Source organism: Corticium candelabrum, chromosome 3 (genome assembly GCF_963422355.1).
Source record: "Corticium candelabrum chromosome 3, ooCorCand1.1, whole genome shotgun sequence".
NCBI classification, from domain to species: domain Eukaryota; kingdom Metazoa; phylum Porifera; class Homoscleromorpha; order Homosclerophorida; family Plakinidae; genus Corticium; species Corticium candelabrum.
The window spans coordinates 265130-291340 of record NC_085087.1 but is presented as its reverse complement, the minus strand read 5'-3'; the positions used below and the strand labels follow the sequence as shown (position 1 = coordinate 291340).

The 26211-nt window shown below is 41.2% G+C and overlaps 2 protein-coding genes across 2 annotated transcripts; one reads left to right on the top strand and one right to left on the bottom strand.

Moving 5' to 3' along the window:
* Positions 1-4: 4 nt before the first annotated feature.
* On the top strand, positions 5-25830 carry LOC134176987 (dynein axonemal assembly factor 8-like). Its single transcript, XM_062643685.1, has 7 exons — positions 5-174; positions 243-890; positions 10745-10824; positions 14763-15285; positions 20452-22803; positions 23877-24072; positions 25726-25830. Exons 1-7 carry the CDS (start codon positions 19-21, stop codon positions 25764-25766), a joined length of 3996 nt encoding a protein of 1331 aa, XP_062499669.1. The 5' UTR covers positions 5-18; the 3' UTR covers positions 25767-25830.
* LOC134177397 (uncharacterized) lies at positions 15394-16776 on the bottom strand. Its single transcript, XM_062644175.1, has one exon. It carries the CDS (start codon positions 16163-16165, stop codon positions 15542-15544), a length of 624 nt encoding a protein of 207 aa, XP_062500159.1. The 5' UTR covers positions 16166-16776; the 3' UTR covers positions 15394-15541.
* Positions 25831-26211: the final 381 nt, after the last annotated feature.

Sequence of the window (26211 nt, the reverse complement as noted above, 5' to 3'; positions counted from 1 at the left end):
CGTGACACTTCGGTCTCCATGGCGTTCATTGATCTAGAGAAGGGCGAAAACAACGAGTCTTCGGACTTCGTTTTAGGTTCGCTGACGAACAGGCTTTCTACGATTTTCGATGATGTATCAGCTCACTTACCTTCTCCTGCGCTGTCTGACTGTGACGAGACTTCAGATGACGAAGTTTGTTAACTTTTTTACTTCAAATACGGAATCGATGTGAAACAATCGCTCCGTATTCTTTATTACAGAGTGCTGTAGGTTTTAGAGATCATGTTGCGCCCGCCTCATTCCTGATAGAAGGTGAAGATGTTGAGAAGACGAAAGTAGGAGATGCTGTAGCTGAGAACGGCGTATCCCATTGGAATGCTATTGGGGTGATTCAAACTGATAGTGTGAAGAATGAAGACTATGAACAAATGGGATTAAGTGAAACTGATGTAGGGACACCGTTGCAAGAGCACGTGTCATCGACTTGTCTGGCTGGTGTGCACCAAGCTGCATCTTTTGTACACTTGTCATTGGGTAAACTGAAATCTGTCGACTTGGATGCGGTTCTTGCTAGGGTACCAGAGACTGTTGAGTCACACTATATTTCAGAGACTGCTGTACAGCCACTGGTTTGTAAGAGACCAGGGACATCATCTCTTATGGATCAGTTGGCTCAATTGAGTGTGGAGCAGTCACAAGAAAGTTTGCAGGTTGAGCCTAAGATGATGCGATATGGAATGTTTAGTCAGCTACATGCAGATTTGGGTACTGTTCAAGAGAAAGATACAATGGTAGAGAAGAGCTCTTGCACAAGTGTAACAGAAAAGGTGGACATGAAGATCAAAACAGAGGAAGCAGAGAGGGAGACAGTGGTGATGGATCTTAGACAAGACAGAAACAAGTTTGCTGTATGTACTCAATCATGATTTCTAGTTGTCTATTTCATCTGTCTGCTAGCTTTGGCGTTTCTGCTATGTGCTTCTTGATTTTGCCTGTTTTTTCATTTGTGTCTGTTCATCAGTCTGTCAGTCTGGTTTGTTTGTGTGTCAATACAATTGCATACATTCAAACATACTGTACATTTATTCATTCATTGGCATCTTTCGTAGTCGAGAATGATGAACACCAATCGAAGAGTTTTTATTGTCTACAAAACGTATAATATCTTTAATATCAGTAAGCAGACAAAAGGCATGTACTGTAAAATACACTTCATGAATCTAGTGACTGTATTGTGTTCTACTAAGTCTGTACCTAACGTTCTAATTATAGAATACTTCAGCATCCGAACTAGTCCAAGCAGGTTTTTTATGGATGCAGTCTGTAAACCTTAATGCTCTTCTGGTCTCAGAGATTGATCTCTTCTCTTAGCTTCATCCAACTGTGAGAGACGCATCTGACTCAAACTGATATCTTGCAGTGCAATAACTTGTTGTGCTGGCTGTGATGCCCAGCTATTGTAGCAGCTTCAACTTTGATTTACATGTAGAACAAGTATATGCTCTCTTTGGTATTAGTTTCAGTTGTTCAATGCACGTTGCCAACTTTCTGATGCTTGTGAAGACTGAGCAAGGCTTGAGTATAAGCTTGACTTTTGATCCATTAGATCTTACAATCTCGTACTGACACTTGAGCATCATGATTCTTGTCTTGGATGCGGTAGTAGTTGGCTGTATCTTGATGTTTCTAGCATTCTTTTGTGATTTGTGATATGCTTCTTAGTCTCTTGCATAGCCCCTCTTAATGCACACGTGAGCAGCAAAGAGGGGGCGGTGCCCGCACGTGAAAGAAGGTCTGTTCAAATTTGGCAGATAAGCAACTAACGCGTGATGTTGTCTATATAGTACACGTAGCATGTGTCTGCCTCTGGTGATGGCTAGCTATTATGTCATTCGACATGCTGTGAAGCTGAGACATCATACGCATTGTTTCGTAGAGTGTACACCTAGCATGCCTGAGTGGATCATGTAGTTTACTAAAAGGGGACAAGACTGAGGAGATTGAAAAGTAACAGTGATTCATAACTGCGAAACTTCTTGGGTCTGGTGAGTCTGGTCGTTTAGTACACACCTCGTTTATGATCGTCATCACGTAACTTTTAGCTAGCCTGTGAGTCATAACTGCACTAATCGTAAAAACTTCCTTGGTCTAGAGTCTACGGATCGCTAGAGTAGGGTCAACTCATGCCACCAATACAACGTACGTCATCTTGACCATTTGAAAGGCATTCGCATCCCGCGCTAGCTTGCCATCTGACTTTTAGGCTCCTACTAGCTAGTACCTTTGTATGAGGGAATGGCTTACTGTTACTTTTCGATCTCCTCAGTCTCTGTCCCCTTCTAGTGAACTACATGATCTGGTACACTCTATGGAACAATGCATATGACGTTTCAGCATGTTGAGTGCCCGGAGGCAGGCATGTGCTACGTAGATTAGTCACTCCTTTTCCATTCCCAATTATCTGCCAAATTTGAAGAGACCCTTATTCGTGTGTGGGCACTGCCCCTTTCTGCTCTTCGCACGTGCATTAAGAGGTGCTGTGCAAGAGACTGTATGCTTCCCAAATACGCGGCTGGAGGTGATTTAAAATGTCTGTATCGCCAGAAGGTAGAAATTAATATTACCAGATGCCATATAAGATGAAACATTCGCGGTAATTTATTTTGGCGGTTTGCTAAGAAATTGACAGACAAAGCATATTGGCGGATTCTATTTTGGCGGTTGGACATTGTTGCTTGATATCAGATACATGTCCTACCATAAGTGGTCTTGATGTGTTTGTGATTGACAGCTGTGTACATGTTTGTGGCTCATATTTCCCTAACTTACTACATGGACTTGAACTACTGCATAGGCACAACACACAGCAAGCAAGTATTACCTACCATCTTGCTGATCCACGTGACTGACGACGTCAACATATCCCGGAGGCCTAATTAAAGGTGGATTTTATATTGGCTGTCGCTGAAATATCCACCAATCAGCTAAAATAAATTCTTTGCCAATATTTTATCTTATACGGTACATCAAGCAATGCTTTAGTGTATTGGCAAAAGACTAATTTAGAAACCTTATCTGGTAATTATAATTTTCAAAAGGTTGCGATGTGTGGAGAACTGGAAGCGTAAAGGCTTTGTATAACATTTGTCTTCATAATGGAAATCTCCATAGACGTGGTCAATAACTTCTGATGTCTGGCAGCCATTATGGCATTGATCACTTTGGGTGAGATTACTGTGGTAGAGCCAGGAGTTTATAGGCAGAGCTCTATGTAGAAATTTCCAAAAGTGATCCTTGTCTCTACAATCCGATACTTTGTGCATCGAAGGTAAGGACCATAGATTGTTCAGGGTCTGACTGGTTACAGAAGGATCTGATCTTCTCCATCTCGATATACAAGTTGCTTCCTGAAGAGCAGGTGAAAGAAGGGTTTGATAGACTGCCCATACTGTTGCTTGTGACAAAGGTATTGTGTTGTCAGAAAGCGAGAATAGGTACAGCTGCTGTTGCCATAAGGGAGATTTTGGTGCCATCCCTCTGCGAAAGCTTGCCACCAACTCTGGGGGATGGCAGCGTGTATTGTACGGTAGTTCAACAAAGTCTTTCCTCGAAGAAACGTTTGATTGATCGAGAGTAGGTCGCCAAATGTGTGGTATCCCTGTCGTGCTAGATTTAAGCAAAACAGTGGATTGCCATTTACAGCAATCATAGGGTTGCCCCACAAAGGTTTTGTCATTGCTTCTTCTCGAAAACCTGGGACGGTGGTGATACGGTTTTCTGAACACTTCCGGCGTATTTCCAATAGTGTGTGGTAGTACTCCGGCAAATGTCGCACCTGTGTCTTTAGTGCGGTTGGTGAAATGGCATAGTGAAGTAAGATAGACAGGTTATATACAGTGTTCCTGAATTGGGGTACCAGTGTCGAGCTAAGGTCTTCCATGGTGCTTGGACGTTGTCATCAAATTACCGCCATGTCCATGTTGCTGCTTTTGCCCAGAAGCGTAGTCGCACGTGAGGTATCCATAGACTCCCGCGTGTTACTGGTCCCATACACACTGTACACTTAGCTAGGGGTCTTATATTCCATACAAAGTCCCAGAATCTTTATTGGCTTACATTACCTACGCTTTTCTGTGGATGGATTACAGGAGACAAGTACGTCGCTTTGGAGAGAGCAAAAGACAGCATTACTGTAGATTGGCTTTGATAGCACAGAGATATCTTTTTCCAATAGCATAAGGTATGGTCTACCTTTTGCGTTGTTGCATCCCAATTCACTCTGACAGTGTGTTGATAATCACAGTATGATTCCTAATATCTTGATATATTCTGATGACCAGTTTGTTTGACCATGAAGCGAGCCAGAAACCTTGGGTTTTCTCTAAATTCAATTTCGATTCTGAATGTTTTGCATATTTTCCAAACATTCCTTGTAGTGTTGTCCATTCGTCGTTTGAGGACAGATAGCACGTGGTATCACCAAAGAGTTTGTTGTGCAATTTCTCCTGACTGAACATTCTTGAGTTGCAGTTACAACCACATCATGTGCAAACAAAAGGCATCTTTGTTAGCTAGGCTTGCACATGTGCGTCGAGCATAAATGAGCATAATTGCAAGGTCTACATATCCTCACCTCCCAAACATTGTGCAACGCGCAACATCTGGGAGGTCGAGGCTAGGATGTTATTGTATACTCACGTGACTGCTAGTCTGCTAAAGCAATATGGTGGAGAACTTGGAGATTGCACAAGGCAGTGACAGCTGTGGTGTGACTGTGCCGGATACTGAGGCTGATGCTCCTGCCAGTGATACTAGTGAATGCAGTCACTAATTATAGAACGTAGTCACTAAATTATGCTATTGTCAGTAGATGGGCTTAACATTTGTCCATTTGTTTGTTTGTGTGTGTGTGTGTGTGTGTGTGTGTGTGTGTGTGTGTGTGTGTGTGTGTGTGTGCACGTGCATGTGTATTTATTTGTCAGGTGAGTTATGCTTATTTTACAGCTAACCCTTATATCTAAGTGTTGTTCCACAATCCCCAAACTGTGGACGTGCTCGATAGCAGATGGTGCTGCTACTGGGAATACACCCCAGACTCCAGACAATCTGGTGGCAGTGTTATCAGAGAGTGATGGAATAACAGATGGCAGTGTTCTCTCTATAAAATGTCACAAATTCTCTATGATGACACTGGACATGGCGAGTACAGCTGCCATAAATAGGCTGTTGCTACATAGCCTGATTTGGTTCATAGCAATTCAGCACAGTATCTGTAAGCAGCTGTGGTCACTTTGGCTCTACAGAGCAGTTTACTAAATTGTGGTTTTAGTTTCTGGTCAGCTTACTGCGTCCATGCATGTTGTTTTGCATGTTGTAGTTGTACACCTGTCAACATATAACACGTACTGGAGGAGAGAGTGGAGTCAGTTCTGCACACGCTCATTTCACTGTAGTCCATTCTATTGTGCAGGTCTTTTTATAACATTTTTTCTGTGTCTTTGTTTATTCTTTTCTACAAATCCAACAGCGATGGGCAAGTGGTGACGGGGCAGTTGTAGAAGGACAATGGAAGCTTCTAGCTACGATCTTGCACATTGATGGATTAGGTGTGATAGCCGTTCTGTTGCTGAAATGGAGTTGCAGCACAGTTCGTGTCCTACCTCAGTGTCAGACCAGCCTTATTTGTTCTTGGATAGCACTGCTCTCTCCAATAGGTGAAGGGTAGAGAAAGGATCCCTAAAGAAGGCTTACTCTGTTTAAACCTTGCTGGCTTACCGTGGTCAGCAGGCATTCAATTTTGTGGTCAAATAAAAGGGAAAATGAAAGACTATATAGTTGATGTTTGCAACATGGAATGTAAGAACATTACGAGATAGTAAAAATTATGTCAATCTTGAGCGTCGATCTGCAGTTATCACTGGAAAACTGAAACAGTGTTATATTGACATTGAAGCTCTGAGTGAAACCCATCTTTCTGGTCAACAAAGTTTTGAAGAAGGTGGTGCTGGCTACACTTCCTTTCATCAGGTGTACCTGTCGGGGAACCTAAAAGAGCAGGTGTTGGTTTTGCAATAAACTCTAGCATTGTATGTAAACTTGATTTTTTTTCTACCAAAAAGCATAAGTTCTCGTTTAATGTCACTACATATATATCTTCTTCACGGGCAATATGTCAATCATATTAGTGCATATGCGTTGACTTTACCATCTACAGATGCCTTTAAGGAAGAGTTTTACAAAGAACTGACAAAAGTTATTGACGGAATCATACGTCATGGTGTAAAGTAATTGGTCCTCATAGTGTAGGGAAAGGAAAATTCCAATGGGACACTGCTTCTTACTACTTGTGGACAGAACAATCTAGTTATAACAAACACCATCTTTCAACAATCCAACAAATGCAAGACAACGTGGATGCATCCACATTCACAGCTTTGGCATCTTCTGGACTACGTCATTGTGCGACAATGTGACCTGCGAGATATCAGACAACTCGAGTGATTGAGGTGTGTGTGTGTGTGTGTGTGTGTGTGTGTGTGTGTGTGTGTGTGTGTGTGTGTGTGTGTGTGTGTGTGTGTGTGTGTGTGTGTGTGTGTGTTGTGTGGCGTCTGTAGCTCAATCTTTAGAGAGTCACATTTGAAGAATGGAAACATTCAGGACCTTAAGGTCACAAGTTCAAGTCCAGGATGAGCACAGGCATATATTCCTTGGGCATGGAAGTCACACACAATTGCCTCTCTTGACTTCGGAATATGAGTATCTGGTGTTTGACTGGGGATGGTAGCTGCCATTGACTGTGAATTGACCATCAGCCGCTGAGCTACAGGTGAGACGTCAAGTGCTTACAACTCAGTTAGCATCACAAGTTAGTGGTCCTGTGAGTACCTGGCCCAGCTCCAGGAGATTGCTAGCGCAGGCTCGTAGCTTTCCTGAGTAGGACACAGGACCCAGCTGATTGTAAGGCTGGGCAGTGTGACCTTGAAATGGCAGTCTTTGACATTTATTGTTCTTACCGTGTGTGCATGCATGCCTATGTGTGTCAGTTTGTGTCAATGTTTGTCACTGTTTGTAGGCGTGCAGTTTTGTATATGATTGGTCTTTGTTTTCCAAGTTGGTAGGTGTCTGTGAGGATTGTTTGTCTTTTGTTATTGACTGTGTGTGTAAGGAAGTGTCACTGTGTTCTGTCTCTCGATATTATATGCTAACATACGAGCTTGGTCGGGTCAGGAAGACAACAATATGTGGGGGTTACAATCTGGAGTGAGTTAGAAACTTTATACCAAAATAAGCTATTTGGTATACTGTATTGTCGCAAATAAAAGCCGTACTTGTTTCTGTATAAGCCGAATTGGAATTCAGGCTAATCTTTAATACCCCATTCACATGAGCACAGTTCCAAACTGGGCCGAGCCGAGCCGAGCCAGCCCTGGCTAGTAAAGCGAGCCAGCTCTTGTTCACACGATGTGTAGAGAAGAGCAAGGCAGCTGAGATAGTAGGCGTGTTCCTTGGTGCGCACGCCAGCTAAGCTGTTTGTAGAGACACTCGCGCTACTATGAATATGGAGCAAGTTGCACGCGCTTACTTTTCGCTGATGATAGAGCAGTCTAATGCGTATTTGTCGAGGAGAAGAACCATGCGTAGGCGACATGTTTGTTATCGTCCTCACAGGCATTCACGGTTTATTTGACAGCTTCTGCAGCAAAGGAGAGAAGCCTTGTTTGTCCTGATAACTATTTTCATCAACTGGCCTTCTCCAGAAAGACAGATATGGAGCTATCCTAGGTAACAACCCAGTTTTCATTAATATTTACTTGAATTTAATTACTAGTATTAATTAAATTTAAAAATGGCTCTGTCAAGGTCAAATCACTGGTGGGAATACGTAGTGCAAATGACATTTACTCCAAGGGACTGGAAATCAAATTTCAGAATGAGCAGAGAAACATTCACCTATTTGTGTGAGCAATTGAGACAGGAGATTGAACCACAAACAACAAATATGAGAACCTCTGTCTGCCTTGAAAAGCGAGTAGCTGTTACGCTTTGGTGCCTTGCCACAACAAGCAGAATACAGAACAATGGCTCACTTGTTTGGCATTGGCATGTCAACTGTTTGTTCTATCGTCCAAACTACTTGTCAATCAATTGTTAATTGCCTCATGTCAACTTGTATTCAATTTCCTAGAGGAGAAATGCTTGCAAGTGTCATTGAAGGATTTTCTGATTCATTCAATTTCCTCAGTGTGCGGGAGCCATTGATGGTACTCATATACCAGTTACACCACCTGCACTCAACCACACTGATTATTACAACAGGAAGGGTTGGTATTCTGTCATTCTCCAAGCTGTTGTTGACCACAGGTACGTGTTTCGAGATATCAATGTTGGCTGGCCTGGAAGTGTACATGATGCAAGAGTTTTGGCTAATTCTTCTCTATTCAAAGAAGCAGAAAATGGGGTAATATTACGAGGTCGGGAAAGAGTAATTGAAGGATGCACCATACCGGTATTCCTCATTGGTGATTCTGCATATTTACTGTTAAAGTGGCTGCTTAAGCCGTTTCCTCAAAATGAACACCTGAGTGAATGAAGAAAAAATTTCAATTATCGACTTTCAAGAGCCAGGATAGTTGTTGAAAATGCATTCGGTGGTTGAAGGCTCGCTGGAGGTGACTAATGAAGAATGACATGTACATTGGCAATGTTCAGCATGTTATTGCTGCTTGTTGTGTTCTCCACAATATGTGTTAAGTACACATGGAGTCGTTTGATGATCATTGGATGGAAGTGAGTGGTACAGAACTTTGGCAACCAGAAGTACCCCGAACTGTCAGTGACAATGACAGACCATCGTATATTTGTTATGCCCTAGTTAGGCACTTTGCAACCTAGTAAAGTAATTAATTAGTTGCAATGACATACCAGTTGTTTTGTGTTTCGATTATAATATCACTTATTGCTTCAACAACATGCCACTGTATCTCTACAGTGTAAGTGTAACTTTAACAACAAATAGATGTAACTCTAAAACAGATTGATGCAACTCCAACAACAAATGAGTGTAACTCTACCAACAAATAGATGTAACTCTAAAATAAATAGATGCAACTCCAACAAATAGATGCAACAGTAACAACAGTTTATTATTGATGTTGAGACTGGAAATCGGAATATGACCATGGTGGGCCATATTGAGCTGGCTGTTGGCTCCCAAATCCTACACCATCAACTGCATCATCTGCAGTTGAAATTCCCTTTCTTCCTTTCTTCTTTTATCTTCATACTCTCTTTCCTGTCTTTTTCTCCTTTCTTCATACTCTCTTTCCTGTCTCTGTTGTGAATCTTCGTACTTCATCCTCTTGTTCTCTAGTTCCACCAATAGTGCTGTATCTGCTTCCTTCATCTCACTCAACCCCTTCATCATAGTTTCCATCATGTCTTTCATTCTTCCCTCATGGCCTCTATTCCTGCATTGCTGTTGTCTTTTCACTCCTTTCCCCTGTTACTACTAGCAGACGTGATTTGGCAAGTGTCAGCACTGGGACCTTCTGAACACACAGCTGCTGTGCCGGAACTGGAACTTTCCTCCAGACTGAGTGAGCTTGTGCGTGAGAAACTGCTCATCACCGAGCTTCCTTCACCATCAAAGTCTTGACTGACCTCGACGTCATCAACTTGTTGATCACTAGCACCTGCACCTGCAGCTGGTGAAACTGACAGTGTTTCCAACAGAACAGGTGAGCAAGTTGCTGAACTGTGCTCCAGGATGCGGTCCATCGCCTCAAATATTCTGGTAGAACGATGTGCCCATCCACTCTCGTTGCTGTTGTCCTTTGTCTTCTTATAGTCTGCCTTCAACTTCTTCATTTTTTCCCGGCACTGCACACTTGTTCGTGAGTATCCCGCTTCCTTCAGCTGTTCCGCTAATTTGATGTAAACTTTCCTGTTTCTAGCACAGCCTTCAATTTGAACATGGATGCTGTCCTCACCCCACAATTCAATGAGGTACAGGGTTTCATGCTCTGACCACGCCATTTTTGTATCAAGTGAGCATGCGTGGCCATTAGCCTGGCTTGGTTCGCATTCACACGACGATTTGAAGCCGCGCTGACCCGGGCCAACCCTTGCTGGCACGGCAAGTTGTGGTGGGCCAGGCCAGCACGGCTCAGCCCGGCTCGGCCCGCATTCACACGACGATTTCATTCAGCGCTTACCCGTGCCAGCTCGCACTGGCCCGGTTAGGAGAGCTCGTGTGAATGGGGTATGAGACAGGCTTATATTCAAGACAGGGTTATATTCAAGACAGGGTTATATTCAAGACAGGCTTGTATGCCATTCGAACACACTAAGGTATATACATGACAACCCTTTAACACTTGAAAAAGCAAGATTGGTTAAGATATATAGACATGACTACCATGAGAAGCCAGTTTCAAGAGCTTCAGCTAAATCTTCATCATTGTCGGTGTCATTAAACGCTGCAGGCACACGCCAACACATGCGCACACGTGCACATGATTGTGCGCGTATACATGCTGTATGTCTTGACAAACAGAAATGATCGGCTTCTAAATGCGATAGGCGTATATGCAGCATGAGGTCTTTGATTTTCGGCTTTTATTTGAGATCAGTTTGTATTTGAGGTCGGCTCTTATTTGCGACAATACAGTATTAAAATTGTTTGAGGGATTGTTTTGTACTGTCTTAGTGCATTCTGAAGAATTGTTGTTATTACTAATTGTATGTACGATGCTTTGTACAGACTGGTCAAGGTAATGGGACTGTGATATCTGATCAATTGCAACAAAGAGTGGTTTCTCAACTTTTATCAGACACTAACAGGTACATTCACAACACATTTTTGTTGTAAAATGTATGCAAGTTGTAAGTATGACACTGTTGTGTATTAAAGGAGCACTTCACCAATTGACGCATGCATGTTAACTCTTGACTCTGCCCTCGGTCGCTAATCGTTTGTGGTCTTTTTTCAAGTTGGGAAGTTTGGTGTTATCTCAGAGCAAACTTGATAGCTGAGTGTTATGATATCGCAAAAACCATCGTACGAGATGTTTTTTTAAATAACGTCCACCAGGTGTGGGTTTTGGTTTACTGCTTCGTGTAGACTTTGTTATTTGCTTAGGCAAAAGTAAAACTTACTTTTGCATCACTGACTCGACAGCAATGAAGGCACTTTGTGTAATGTGATTATGTGCGGTAACGCATGTCTCCGTGTGTTTTTTGCATCACGCAAGCCCTTTTGTACTGTGGTATGGCCTCTGTTTGTAGAAAGAAACATGGAGGAAAGTGCGAAAGACCGAGCGATCGCAAGTCGTTCAAGATGATCCATGTGGAGTCTACAACGTACGAACGACTGAGTTGCATACGAATTGAAACTTGTTCTCTTTTACTTTCAGAGTTGCCTGAAGCGTCCAGACCCTTTTCTTGTGTGCTCTAGTAGTTGGCCTCGGAAAGCAAGACCAAAACTATGTGCCGCACAACACAGCAAGTGTTTGCTCTGCAGCCCAAGGCCTTAGCATACGTTAACGTCTACTGCACGTGCGTTAATCGGTGAAGTGCTCCTTTAAAGTGGGGAATATAATGGGTTATGTTGGGTCAGATATCTAAAACAGTGGTTGGTCATCCAGAAGATAACATTTTTTTCACTTTTGATTTCAAACTTTAACTTTACAGACAGAGTAATTTGTAGAGTTTATGCTGTGTGTGCATGTTCACTTAAGTCTTTAAATTACCATACTGACGCGATTAATACCTCACCCCCATGGTTGGCTAGCATCAAAGGTAAACTAGGGGATGGGACTTCACTCAAAACCTGACAACTGGAGGTGTTAATTGGCAGAAGTAATTAACTTAATCAATTGACAAGTAATTAACCACCTGTCATGTGTCTCACGAAACCGGATAATTTGTTGGCAAAATCCGAGAAGGTCATCTTGATAATGCTCCAGAAGGGCTTGAGACTCATTCGTTTTGCGCCGTAGTCCTATGTTAAAGCGTTGCTTCCATCTGACATGCCATCCATTGCTTGCTTTAAATCCTACAATGTTTAGTTCTGCAGCAACTTGCTTTGCTTTGTCTATCAGTGCGATGTTAGAAACTGCCAGGCCAAAGGTTTGCCTCTCTTGCAAAAAGTCATACACCTGGTCATCAAGCTGTACACTTAATGGTTCATGTCCGTCTTGCATCTTTCTTGCTTTCTTTCCTTTCGGAGTTGCTTCGTGTTGCTTTAGCTCCTTGTACTTTGCATTCCAGTCCCGCACACACTTCCTGTCAATGCTAAATTGGTTGGTGGTTTTTGACACCACCAAGCCATTGCCTCGATGCCATTCAACAACGCTGATCTTGTATTCAACAGTTGCCAAATGCTGCCAAAACAGTTGCCAAAAACACAGAACACGTTGCCAAATTCCTAGGCAATTAAAGAAGCTAGTCTATATAGAAAGCGCCAATTAGCACCAATTAAAGAACAAAAAGGTGTGAAAATCTTAGGACCTGGACCAAAGGTGGGGATGGGACTTTACTTGAAGCCTGGGGTATTAATCACGTCAGTACGGTATAATAACTTCCACATTCTTGGTTGCTTGTGAGCAATCTTGGTATTAATTGAAGGCACAGTCGCCTGGATTTTGTTTCAAGGCAGAGCAAAACTTTGTAAAGTTTAGATATTACTGGTGTGTAATGATAAGGATTTTGAATAATAATGGCTTTCAGTCTGTTAAAACTTTGTTGCTATGGTGTGTTTGTTAACCCTAGGTGCATGCGCTAGGGTTACAGTAGTCGTTTTACCAGAAATGGTGACCGACCGACTTGATGGAAACGACCATGTAAACAACTTTGGAATGCATAGTGTACGTTCACTGTTATCGCTAGTTTAATCTCGACATATGGTTGTTGCAGCTTGTAGTCACGCAGGACGTTCCAATTTTGATTACTGACTCTCAAGTACGTTCAAGGTCATAGCGAACAGAGAGTAGGTGAACCTGTGATGAAACGACACAAGTCAGTCAGGCAGCTGCACTGAAGTGATTTTACCGTTTGATGATGATTGCCTGTCCTTTCTCACCCACCTGTATAAACAGGTGTTGGGATGCTTGTGTTTAGTGACGTGCACGTGGTGTTAATTTGTGCATTCGTGCCTTGCCAATACGTATACAGCAACTGTTTGGTGTTGTTGCGATTATAGTACGTACCTGTGCCTCGTTGTTGAGGCTAAAATCAATTGTTCAGTGGTCTACCGGAAATGGCGACCAACCAAAATAAACCCTCTAACACTGAAGAAATGAACTACCACACACAATACAATATATCCAACTACTTTATTTTGTGACTTAGTTAGACAGAAACGGTGTCATGGCACGCACATGAAGGCATGCTTCTAACCAAATGTGGTTACTACCAAAGTACCTGAACTGGAAAGGGGTCAATTTCTCGGCATTTAGGGTTTAGCACGTTAGTGCTCCTTTACTAAGTAGGGATGACAGGGGATGCTGCCAGTAGTTGTAAGTGCATTCCAATGTGCTATCTTCCTTGAGTTTTTGGGGAAGTGAAGCAATACCATGTGACACACGAGGCTGTTAACATAGTATACTTTGTTTTTCCTCAACTTTCTGCAATGCAAGAGCTAGGACAACTTAAACAAATATTTTGTAACAAACACGTGTTTGCTTATTATCAACATAGTACAGTGTGTAGTTGTTATACTGTATAGCTAGTGAAGTTACCCAGGTGTCACTTTAAAGCATATATGGGTGAGCTATCACATAGTTGCTTTCCCACTCACTCTCAGACATAACAGATGATGGTGCTTTAGTCAGCAGGGCCATAGATAGGCCTTTAGTCAGCGGAGCTTTCATATAATAACTAGTAACCGAAGCTGTGTTTACTCCCTTGCTTTCACAGCTACGAGTCTTCTGAAAACCATGATAGAAATATTGTGCAAACCATGAATTTAGATGCTATTTTTTCTAAGCGTGCTACTTGTAAAATCTCCCTAAAATTGTATAAAGTGGCTGCTGTTTTACATGACCACAAAGTCCATAACACTGCTAAAATAGTTTACATTGAAATTAACAAGAGTTATTACGTATGGGATATACAAAGGAGAGCTGTGTGTGTGTGTGTGTGTGTGTGTGTGTGTGTGTGTGTGTGTGTGTGGATGTGCGTGTGTGCATGCGTGTGTGCATGCGTGTGTGCATGCGTGCGTGTGTGCCTGCGTGCCTGCCGGCTGGACGGGCGGGTGGGTGTGGATGTGTGTGTGTGTGTGTGTGTGTGTGTGTGTGTGTGTGTGTGTGTGTGTGTGTGTGTGTGCATGCATGTGGTTCCTTTAATATGTCCAGAACAGAAAATAGTACCATTTTAAGAAAATCATGTGATATGATGCTACACTTACTCTATATAGTATGTGGTTCACTCTAAATAGTTCAACCTACATGAGGGCCAACGTATTTGATAACTTGATGTCTCATGCTATTACTAAATGTGTTAATGGAGTTAAACTGGACATATCAAATGTCTCACATGTAGACGCTATAAAATCAAATCAGGACTTATTTGTCTGTTAGATGTGTAGGCAATGTTGAAGTGTGCGTGTAGTAATGTATATATATATATATATATATATATATATATATATATATATATATATATATATATAATGTTCACTTTAACAAGTGAAAAAATCGGCTATTACATGCATTCTGTTGTTTTGTAGATGTGATGAGGTTATTCTATTGTCCTGTGCATACTGCATGTTTGTATTACAGAGTTGAAATTGAGTCTTTGGACAATGACAGTGAAGATGACATAGAATTGTGGCAGAGACATCGTCATGAGTTTAAGTCTCAACACCAACAATCAGTAAGTGCACAGCTTGAAAGCAAAAGGAGAAGAGACAGAGAAATAGCTGCGCTACTTGCACAGAAGCAATTGACACAGAGATACACTTCTGTTACTGAGAAGATGCCAGTGCAACTCACACGCTACAATAAAATTGCTGAACAGCTATGTGAACCAACATCACTTGGCCAAGAGATTGCATTGGAGTCACTGAATCAACAGTCTGTAGATTCATCAGAGAATATGTGTCTCAGTGGTAGTATAGATACAACGAGGACAGAAAAAGAACATGAAGCGAAAAAGGAGAAATCAAGAGTTGAACGTGAAAAAAAGGAAAAGGAAAGAAAGCACAGAAGAGAATTGCAAAGGAAAATAGAAGAAAACAAACCAGTCAGAACAGTATCAGGTGCTCATTCATCAGCTGTCAACAGTCCCATACTGTATCACATGGTAAGTGTGATGAAGTGTTCCGTACACAGCTATATGCATGTTAGGAGAGCTGTGTTTGTGTGCATGCGTGCCTGCCTGCCTACCTGTCTGCCTGTCTGTCTGTCTGTCTGTCTGTCTGTCTGTCACATATATTTTCAAACATTCATCTATCATACAAAGAGTGCTAGGCAATGACATAATGTTTTAGGTGCTACAGTACACAGGAAAAAGCACTAAAAACAGTAACAACTTAACTTAAAAGATAACCCAGGTCAGCCTAGTGGCTAAAGAACTGGGTTGAGTACTTAGCGCTACTTGTGTCACTTGACAAGCTTGCCATCTTCCTCAGTATGACTTTGGCATTGCATTTTTGCAGCTGAAGGGAGAATCTTTTTCGCCAAAAGTCAAGGAACTCTGCAGCGTTTGGTCTACCAATTTCGTCACATGATTTCTTTGCTAGTTTCTGCAGGAAGTTTCTTCCCATGACACCCCAGCGTCCAAAATGCTCCATAACCAGAGGAATGAGACTGACAGCAGTTCCACCTGGTAGACATTCCTTCTCGTATTTTGACTTTTTTCTCTCCTCTCTTCTCTCAGCAGCGGCGCCATCTGTTTCCGAAGATCTAGGGAAGATGTCCGAGCTCCATGGGTGTGCTAGAGCTATGTCCAGATCCACATTGCACCCAGAGTCTGAGTCGAAGGCTACAATGTCTGGCCGGTCATTGGAATTGGCATACCGATGCCTCGGTTCCCTTCGATGATGGATGTGCAGCTCCCGCAGGCAATCAGACCAGACTGATGCAAGCGATTCGTGCGACCAAACTGGCCCTCCACCGGTTTTGCATGTTAGCAGATGGTACCCACTGCTGTCCAGGGAGGCACCACAGTTGCATGTTGTCATCCAGTCAGAAAGTGGAATGGGCAAGCCCAACCTCAGCAAGGACGCTAAACGATACTCGTAAGAATTTAGTGCGAGCACTTCTGAAGTCGGGATTGCGTTCAGCCATGCACCAGCTCCTTTTCCTTTTGTAGATCGATGTCGTGCTGCATCTCGGGCTGTGGGTGCATCTGTGAACAAGATTTCTGTCTGTCTGTCTGTCTGTCTGTCTGTCTGTCTGTCTGTCTGTCAATACATATATTTTCAAAGACAACACTATTACATTCTAGTCTGGCCCAAACGGTCGACGCCATAATTTAACTATGTGCGAATGAACTGTCACTGTAAAGATCTTAGAATGTCCCAGCCTTGCTAACGTTCTGCTAATGACGCTAGCATTACATCTTTGCAAAGCTACCGACATGCATCTACGCCAGAATGTCTTAAATCACGACTGTTCTTTCTCCTGTCTTTGACTATACACTGAAGTGACAGGCGGTGCAGGAATTGAGCTGCGTCTGAGCCCCAACGTCCGAAGTGTTCGAACACTAATGGGATGCAGTTGGAGGGGAGGCCCCAGACATCCCTTTCTGTAGCATATTTCTTTGATTTCTTGACCTCACGGGTAGCTGCGGCCGCGCCGTCTTCCTGAGCTGCTCGAGAGATCACATGTAGTGCCCATGGGTTGTCTGTCTGTCTGTCTGTCTGTCTGTCTGTCTGTCTGTCTGTCTGTCTGTCTGTTACAGACATGTAACAGGCAAGTGATCTTACAAAAAATATCTCGCCTTTCACATGGTCAAGTAGAGACAAACAAATTTAGAGATAGGGATATCAGTTTTTAATCCATTAGGTCTGAAAAAATTAATAAACAGAATAATGGAATGAGGTGGATTTACTTACGTTTGAAGATTTGCTTGTTGTATCTAAGTTTGAAATCAATAAACAATCTGTCTGTCTGTTTGTCTGTCGAATACATCTATTTTCATAAATCAGTACTATTACGAGCTATATGATGAACTAAGCTAAATAGCTAACACTCCACAAACAAAAAGTACCTGTAGGTCTACTGTCTGTCTGCCTGCTTGTATTCTAGAGTGTAGAGATGCTGTATCCTAATAAAATAACCTGCCTGCCTGCTTGCGTGTGTGTGTGCATGCTTTGTGTGTGTGTGTGTGTGTGTGTGTGTGTGTGTGTGTGTGTGTGTGTGTGTGTGTGTGTGTGTGTGTGTGTGTGTGTGTGTGTGTGTGTGTGTGTGTCGATGTGTTTTATGTAGTCTGTACACCATGTATTTCCAAAACGGTGAGTCGCAGCGCTACCGAATTTGCTCATGGACGCTGAAGCAATCAAGCTCGACAGTGAAGGTGTTACCGTCTTCCAGAGTTTGTTTGGAAGGATGCAATTTCTTGTTGATCAAACTTGTCTCCACTCGTATGTGAATTTCTCTAGAATGACACATCGGATCTCCACCAAATTTAGACTGTCCGTTCATGACCTCAAATGGTATGCACGAAGTGTGTCATTTATTACTGGTAACGTGGATAACAGCAAGGTATTTTCGAGTATATCCGGGTCTTTAAAAATATGCCTACTTTTGTTTGCTGATGTACCGTTGTTGAATAGTTGTGGCGCCATGTTTGCTACACCTGTTTCCTACAACGGCTGCAACGTTTTCGAACTGACGACTGTTGAATTGCTACAGAATAAGGCGTGACTGGTCATATATATAGGGAACCGATTATCCGAGTGAGTAAATAACTGCACGTGACTTCCAAGTTTCTGCTGCTTGGGTATCTACTTCTGAACGGAATAGTTGCTACTTATTTTTCAAGAACGGGACACTTGGTTACATTTTTGTTTGTTTTCGACGGGATACTAACTAACACCTTCTATTTCAAGCGCACGCCAACACCAATCCCCATGTACACCGTGTACACCAGCTGTAGGTGTCATCGTCCTTTGTAACGCTTCCCAGTGATTGAAGATTTCTTGCCGATTGAAGTGACTCTGCCAGTGCTTGCATTTCTCTTCAAATTCTGATTGCATTTGCACCAAATCTAACCTATACGTGTCCAGAACAGGACACTCGGTTACATTTTTATTTGTCTTCAACGGGATATATTAGCTAACAGTCAATAATCTAATCAGCCTGGGCTAAGAACTGGTTACTCAGCTAGTTAGATATAAAATACTGTTTAGTTTCAATTGCAGTTGATATAATTATATTGACAGTTGGTTAGAAAAGTGTACACACTGTAGTTTGGTAAACTGGAAAGAAATATACCAGTTGATGATTTGATCTTTGGTCATCTATCGTTTACATTTGCATTTATTGGATATGTTAAGGGCTTTAATCTATTTCTGTTGCAATACAAATGACTACATGTGTGTCAGGTGGTGTTCTGTTGCTGGAGATGTTGAGATCAGATTTTAAATGTATTGTGTTTGCTGTATGTGTCTGTGGCAGTAGAACTACTCAGGGCTACACCAGACAATAAGGGTGGTTTTGAGGTGCCATGATGATAGTAAAAATATGCAAGAAATGATGTACAGTGTGTAGGTCTTGAATTGTACACAAATAGTCACATGCAAACTGTAAATTAGAACAGTGTGTCTGCTCTTGGAGCCAATTAGCCAGTTTAATATGATGAATGCAAGTCTTGTGTGTAGGTCTTGAATTGTACACAAATAGTCACATGCAAACTGTAAATTAGAACAGTGTGTCTGCTCTTGGAGCCAATTAGCCAGTTTTATATGATGAATGCAAGTCTTTTTTTTGTGTGAATGAGGAATAACAAAAATCAACACATTAGGATAGGGTAGGCTTATTATGAGTCTTGATTTTAAGTATGACAGTCAAGCCATCAGTACACAGTCGGGTGCTCTTTTGATTGACTATGCAAACAGTCAACACTTCCTACACTTTAGATAATGGTACTTCTTGTGTCTATCAAAGAAAAGGGTTGTGGCACAGCTGTTGCTACAAATTTTTTTATCAAACCTTCACCAAGCTGTTCTTTTATCTTTGTAGTAGACTGGTTTGTATGCTCATGAAAGTGCAAAAAGGACGACTCTTTCCAGGGTGGTTTGGGGAATTGAATAATTATTTCTTAATAGCCTGAGTAACCCGTTCCTTGCCTGGGCTGATTAGATTATTGATTGTTAACTAATATCCTGTTGAAGACAAAGGAAAATGTAACCGAGTGTCCTGTTCTGGAAACATGTATGTTGGATTCAGTGCATGTGCACTCAGGATTTGAAGAGAAACGCAAGCGCTAGAAGAGTATGTGGCTTCAATTGGCGCTGGGAAGTGGTGCAAAGGATGATGACACCTACAGTTGATGTACACAGGAGTGGTGTGGGTGTGTGCTTGAATGAACTGGAAGGTTTTAGTTGGTATCCCATTGAAAACAAATGAAAATGTAACCAAGTATCCCTTTTCTGAGAAATTAGCAGCAACTATTCCAATCAGAGTTAGACGCAGAAACTTGGAAGTCACGTGCAGTTATTTACTCACTCAGATAATCGGTTCCCCATATATAAGACCAGTCATGCCTTATCTTGCAGTAATTTTGACAGTCCTGTTGAACGTCATCAGTTTGAAGACATTGCAGGAAACAGGTGCAGTGAACATGGCAACCATTCGACGTGTGAACACGGGCAAACGAAGGTAGGCATATTGTTAAAGACTCAGATATACTCAAGAATATCTTGCTGTTATTGACATTGTTGGTAATAGCGACACGCTTTGTGCATACTGTTTAATTAAGGTCAGGAATGGGCAGCATACATTTGGTGGAGGCAAGTTTGATCAGCAAGTTTGATCAGCAAGAAAGCGCGTCGTCCCAAGAGAACTCTGGAAGACGGCGAAACCTTTACTGTTGAGGTTGATCGATTTGGTGTGCACGAGCAAAATTTGGTGGAGCTGCGACTTGCCGTTTTGGAGATACGCGAGTGCATACAAACAGACAGACAGACAGACAGACAGACAGACTAAGTGGTTAAATGTATTCTGATCCCCCTATGGGGTCATCTGTTGTAGCCTTAAGTGTTTGTTGTTGATTTAGAGGAACTTTACTTAGAGACTAGCTTTTAAGCTCTTGATGGAAATTTCTTTGGATTTGAAAAATATATGTATTTGACAGACAGAGAGACAGACAGAGAGACAGACAGACAGACAGACACACACACACACACACACACACACACACACACACACACGCATACACACAGCTTTCTTATATATATATATATATATATATATATATATATATATATATTGTGTTTACATTGAATTTTTGTTTCTGTTGCAGGAGGCATCATTTGATAAGCCAGTTGCATCTCTTCCAAAACTTGATTTCACCCATGGTATAGCAGTTCTCTCAGTTTGTCTTACACCAAGTCTAGGCATTAATTTACCTCATTCTTTGTTATTGACATCTTGTTCTAATCCATCATATCATGGTCTAGTAGTTCTTGTGTCATGGCTTATGTCACTTGTTAGAGTAGAGACCAATCTCAGTCAGCAGTGTGATGGAGATGGTTTTGCTGAGAAGATGGAACCATTTAGTGTTCTTGGATGTCAGATTGTAGTCAGTGGACATTCTCCTTATCTTATAGTAGCAATTACGAGCAATGAAGAACAGGCGGGTTCAATGATGCAGACGCAAATTGAAAGCTTTACTAAGGAAGTGGCAACGTTTCTTTCTAAGACAAGTCTGTCTGAACTTTACCACATTTTGTTTTCAAGCCATTTAACTAGTAAGCTTTGCTATCCTAATGACAGTGTGGACTTGTCAACTAGCGAATTTACAGTGAGTTTGTCTACACTTGTATCGTTGAATGGTGACTTGTCTTTAGCAACCGAAGCTTTCACTTCACCTGCTGGATTTTATGCCGTAACATTGGATGTTGGATTTGAGTATGAGAGCTTTGATTTGGCTTGTAATCCCATTCTCAGTAATGTGCAGACTTCTGTTTCAATTTTAAGATATGCTGTACTGAAAAGACCACAACAAGTGTCAACTGTATTGTTACGAATTTTTCAGTGTGGGCTGAGTCTGTCTGGATTACGGCTGTTCTATGAGGTGGATTGTAGTGAACCAAAATTAGGTATATTAGTGAGAGGAAAAGATGCTATTGCAAAATGGATAGAAGAGGTAGGACCAGCTGATCCTGTTTTGGCTAGAACAACTGATCCAACATCATTACGTGCTTTGTATGGTGGAAACTCAAGAAGCAGTGAAATGATATCGTGTGTGAGAAATGAGGCCACTAGTCACTGTGCGATAGTTTATAGTATGGGAGATAGATTAACAAATTCTGGAAGTGCAATACCTTGCCATTTATTGCACATCAATGCAAGAACGAGAAGAAAGAGTGGTTGTAAGAAACATCGCTTTCCATTCTGTTTGCTGGAGAGCGACACTAAATTGCTCTCAAGGGTTATTTGTCAAAGTTTGAGTTCTGTTTTGTTGCTCTGCTCACCTTTTGTACCTGTGACAGGTATAGGAGATATTCTCTGCATATGTTGTGAACGGGGATATTATATTAGTGGAGTGAAGAGACTTAAACTCAACAAACAAAAGGCAAGGAGTCTATCATTGAATAGTGTAGGTCAACTTGAGACGTTTACACCTGTTTCTGGTGATGGTACTTCTTATCTATTTAAGCCTTCTCTTGTAATTAGTCTGGTGAAAGAAAATGCTGCTGTCCATGCCCATTCACTCATTGAGTGTCTGATGACTCATTTTTCTAGTTACTTGAGTGACCAGTGTCATTTTCATGCTGTTAATCCAACAGATACTGTATTACAGAATGGTATTGGTGATTTTTCATCTTTTCCATCAGTTTACAAAACAGCAGAATTTATTCCGTCAATGGACTGTGCTTCATCACTGCCACATTCTACCTTTATTACCATGGTGGGTCACAGAGCAGTTGCATTAATGGGGAAGCTTTTAAATAAACTGTTTGAGGGATCAAAATTGTTTCAGAAGGGAGCAGTCTTGTCTAAAGATTGTGCAGTTTTTGAACTGCTGGGAATCAAAGTAATACCACAGTTGCCGTCTTACTTGGCAAAGCAGGTCACTCCATTTGAAATTGGCTCATCTCAATGGAAAACAAGCATTCATTCTTTAAGCAACAAACCAACAGGGTTTGTACTCTTGAGAGCAGTTGATGGCGTAGCAGAGGTAAAGAGGGTGCTTCATAGCATGGCCTTAGGCTGTGAGGAAGCCTTGCTATGTGCGACTCCTCAGGAATCTGTTCAGTTAGCATTTGCCATTTTTAAGGAAAGTGAAGTCTTTTCAGATGTCAGCTGCAACACACTTACTCAATATCTGCCTATGTTTATCTCTGTTGAAGCAGCAAATGATAGAGTGAATAAGACTGGAAACAGCAGAAGAAAGAGAAGTGGACAGAGTGATACTGCTGGGAGCAATGTTTCGAGTGTGCAAGACAGTGTATTGAATAGTTTAGTCAAGGCACCATTCAACATAACAACAGTAGCTGTGCTGAAACCACATGTGTTGAAGAAACATGTGGCTGCTATTTTAAATCATTTGGTTAGAACTGGTTTTTCCATTGTAGGAATGGACATGAGAACACTGACAATAGCTGAAGCTGAAATTTTGTCTAGACATGCAAGTAGTCAAGACAATTTGGTAAGAAATGTAAATGGTGTTATAAAATACTATCAATTTTTAGAATTTTTTATTTACTGCATTCAGGGAGGGGGTTTAGAATAATATTCTTGCTTGTGTTTATTTAATTATGTTACAAGAAAATTTTTCTAATTTTCATTGATGGAAATGAAATAGGGTGAAATGGTAGAGGATTTATTGGTTACTAGTTGAACAGGAAATGCATTGTTTTTGTCTGTGAATGTGAAATACTTTAATTTTGTCATGGGTAGACTAGTGAATAGAATACTGTACTTACTGTGTGTATCAATGGGAAGTGATGCATTCTACTTCGCGTGCGAACTAAGAGATGGATGGTCTTTTGCTTTGAAATTCCAGTTTGCATTGGTTTGAATCAACTTGTGCTTTAATGGAAATCAATGCATTTCTTGTGATGGGAGGGAAGGGATAGATGAGAATGTCATTGCTAAATGCTCACTGTTTGTTAATGTTTTCTATTTACGCTTTCCTAATGGAGCGTAACTATTGCATTCTCCTAAATGGGATGGAAGTTTGCTCTCTAAACCCATAGTTTCCAGCAAGAAGTTTCATCTGTCTGTCTTCTACTAATGGGAATTGATGCAATTTACTGTGTGCAATAATGGGATTTGATGTGTGTTATCTGGATGGAAATTTATACAGTGCCTGTCAATTTTTACGTGTTATGGGATCACTTTGATTACTACTTGTGCTTTTTAGTCTTTTACAGTTGATGGAGGAAAATATTGAAGTATTAAATAATGTCTGACTTGCAATTTTCAACAACTTTTAGGGGCAACAGTTTAATTGGCATTAGTGCTGTTTAGTGGTTGCATTGAGCCATGCTTGGGCTGCAAGAGTAAGATTGCTTAACTATATAACACTCACTGGTAGTAGCTTGCTTTCTGGTTTTTCTTAAAACTTAACTCTTTGTAGTAGGAAGAACCAAACAATATAATGCTTGAGCTGTTATTTAGTCTATCTTGTCATGTTTCTGTGGATGTAGGTATAATTGCTGCACTTGCTTTGCGTTTAAGGCATTCAAGTATTGGTTCTATTGTTATGTTTGGTTGTAGGATCAAGACATGCTAAATGTTCATGTGAAACATTTCAGACGTGGCCCTTCTCTTATACTCTGTCTTATGGCTGTTAATAGTGTGAAACGGTTGCTTGATTGCCTTGGCCACTGTAATCCAAACGAGGCAAGAATGACAGATCTGTATTCACTAAGAGCAACATATGGTGTTGATGAAATAGACAATGGAATATATGGTAAGGTACTAGTAGCTGTTTATAAGAGCATTTGTAAAGTGTAAATTATGGTATATGCATGATAAGAAAATGTCTGACTTGTTAAAAAAAGGAGGTGCTAGACATGTGAGCAATTTGTGTGACATTGAGATCACAGTTTGTGTTTTAGTATTTTGAGTACTCTTGCCATTAGGAATTAGTCATTAGCTTAAGAGTATTTGCTTTATTACTTAACAACTTGTAAACAATTATTCAGTTTTGAGCCATCAGAACAGGACTTTGTAAATGTCGCGACTGAGCAATAGTGGATTCAAAGAATATTAATCACTTCCAGTTTGCATGGCTATGTATGTGTGTGGATGTGTGACTATGCCTGGTCACACTCAGGAATGTGCCACAAGTCTGATGGAGTGGAATCATGAAGTAATAGTTGTGCTTGGTTGTATGTGGCAATCACTGACAATCAATGGATGAATAGTCAATCACAAACTGCCGATGTTCATGAGAGTTTTTACCAGAACAGTCTAATTTGTGTTTGCAATTATCGGGTCTTGTTGGAAATAAAACAACAATGAAGGAACAATAAAGGAAACAAATGAATGAGAGACTTAGGTGATCTGTTATAGTAGCATGCCTGCAAAGTAATTCTAGGGTTTCAGATTGGCTTGCTTTGTTAGATGTGCTTTGATTTTGGGCATATGATAGAGAAAGAACTGCTAGAGAGGTAGACACGTGCTTAGTCCTCCTTTATGCTGGGTTGCTCACTACGTGTTCAAGCTGTCATGTTTTCATATGATCATGTGGTTTAACACGTGTTATTGGCCTTAGCACAAAGAAGTTAATCCAGTTGGGCACAGTGCACACAGTTATTGCATTGTGGCTGGACATCATTCCATGTCATCATAACCTATGGCAATTACAGAAAACAGTGATCCTGCATATAGTTGTGTCTTCTGTCTAGACATGATGGTTTAAGCACCTCTGAGGCAGCATTTGCTTCTGGTGCTTACAAGAGACCTTATAAACCAGACTGATCTGGTTGAGCATGGCATAATAATAGTAATAATGAAAATAATAGTAATTGATATGCCAGTTACTAGCGCCTTATGGATTACACAGAAACCTGTACCTCTCTGGGACTTACTTGCTGAAATTGTGGGCGCTCAGTTGAGGGTAAAGACCCCACTTGTCCTACTATGACGGTGATGACAACATAATAATGGTAATAGTAGGTAGGTAGATGATGTTGCCCCACAGTGGTCTAAGGTTGACTTTTATAGCCCAACAGCAGTGTAATCAGCTTTCTGCCATTGGGGGACACAAGATGAGCTGAAAGTATGTATACGTATGTATGCATACATGCATACATACATTCATACACTGTTTCTGTTTATTAAAGGAGTCCATAAGACTCAGTGATAATACGGATTACATTGAAACTAGTATACTCCAATTTTTGTTCCACTAGTCGTATCTGATAAATATATGTTGCTACTATTGCTTGAGGCCGCAGTGTCTGTCTCTTTGTGTAGTAAGTTGCTAGCAGCACACTGACATAGATCTTTTCTCTTCAGCTTTTCACTAGCAAAAGTTGCTTAAAAATGTCGGTACTTCTTGCTATTCTTACCCCATGTTGACAGAGATATTTTTGTGTAATTCGTTTGTGCTGTGTAGGCAATACCCTATGCAACGTTTTCCAAAATACGTCTTTTTGATATGATGTTATTGAATGCACTGATGGTATCGACCAGAGTTCTTTCCATTGCATCTCCGAAATTGACATAACAGCATTCCACCTCTCATAACAAAGGGGACTTTCTGTAAACGAGGCTTTGAAATGTTCATATGTTATCTTCTTTGTTGAGACATCTTGTATTGGAGTAGAACTATCTCTATTCATAAATAAGTGTAGCTCCTACATCCATTTATTCTGAAAACAGCATGATGCTTTGGCAGTGTCCACCAGTTCTGAGGAATGGCTCTGTCTAAAGCTGAATATACTGAATAAGACACTGTTTTTGATGGTGGTCTCGGTTTACTGTAAAAGTCATGTACTATTATGTATCCGGATTATGTTCATCTGTAATAAGAGCATTGCCCCACAGTACTTCTGCACATGCTTCTTCATAGAAACATGGTTTCACTGGCTTTCTTGCTCTT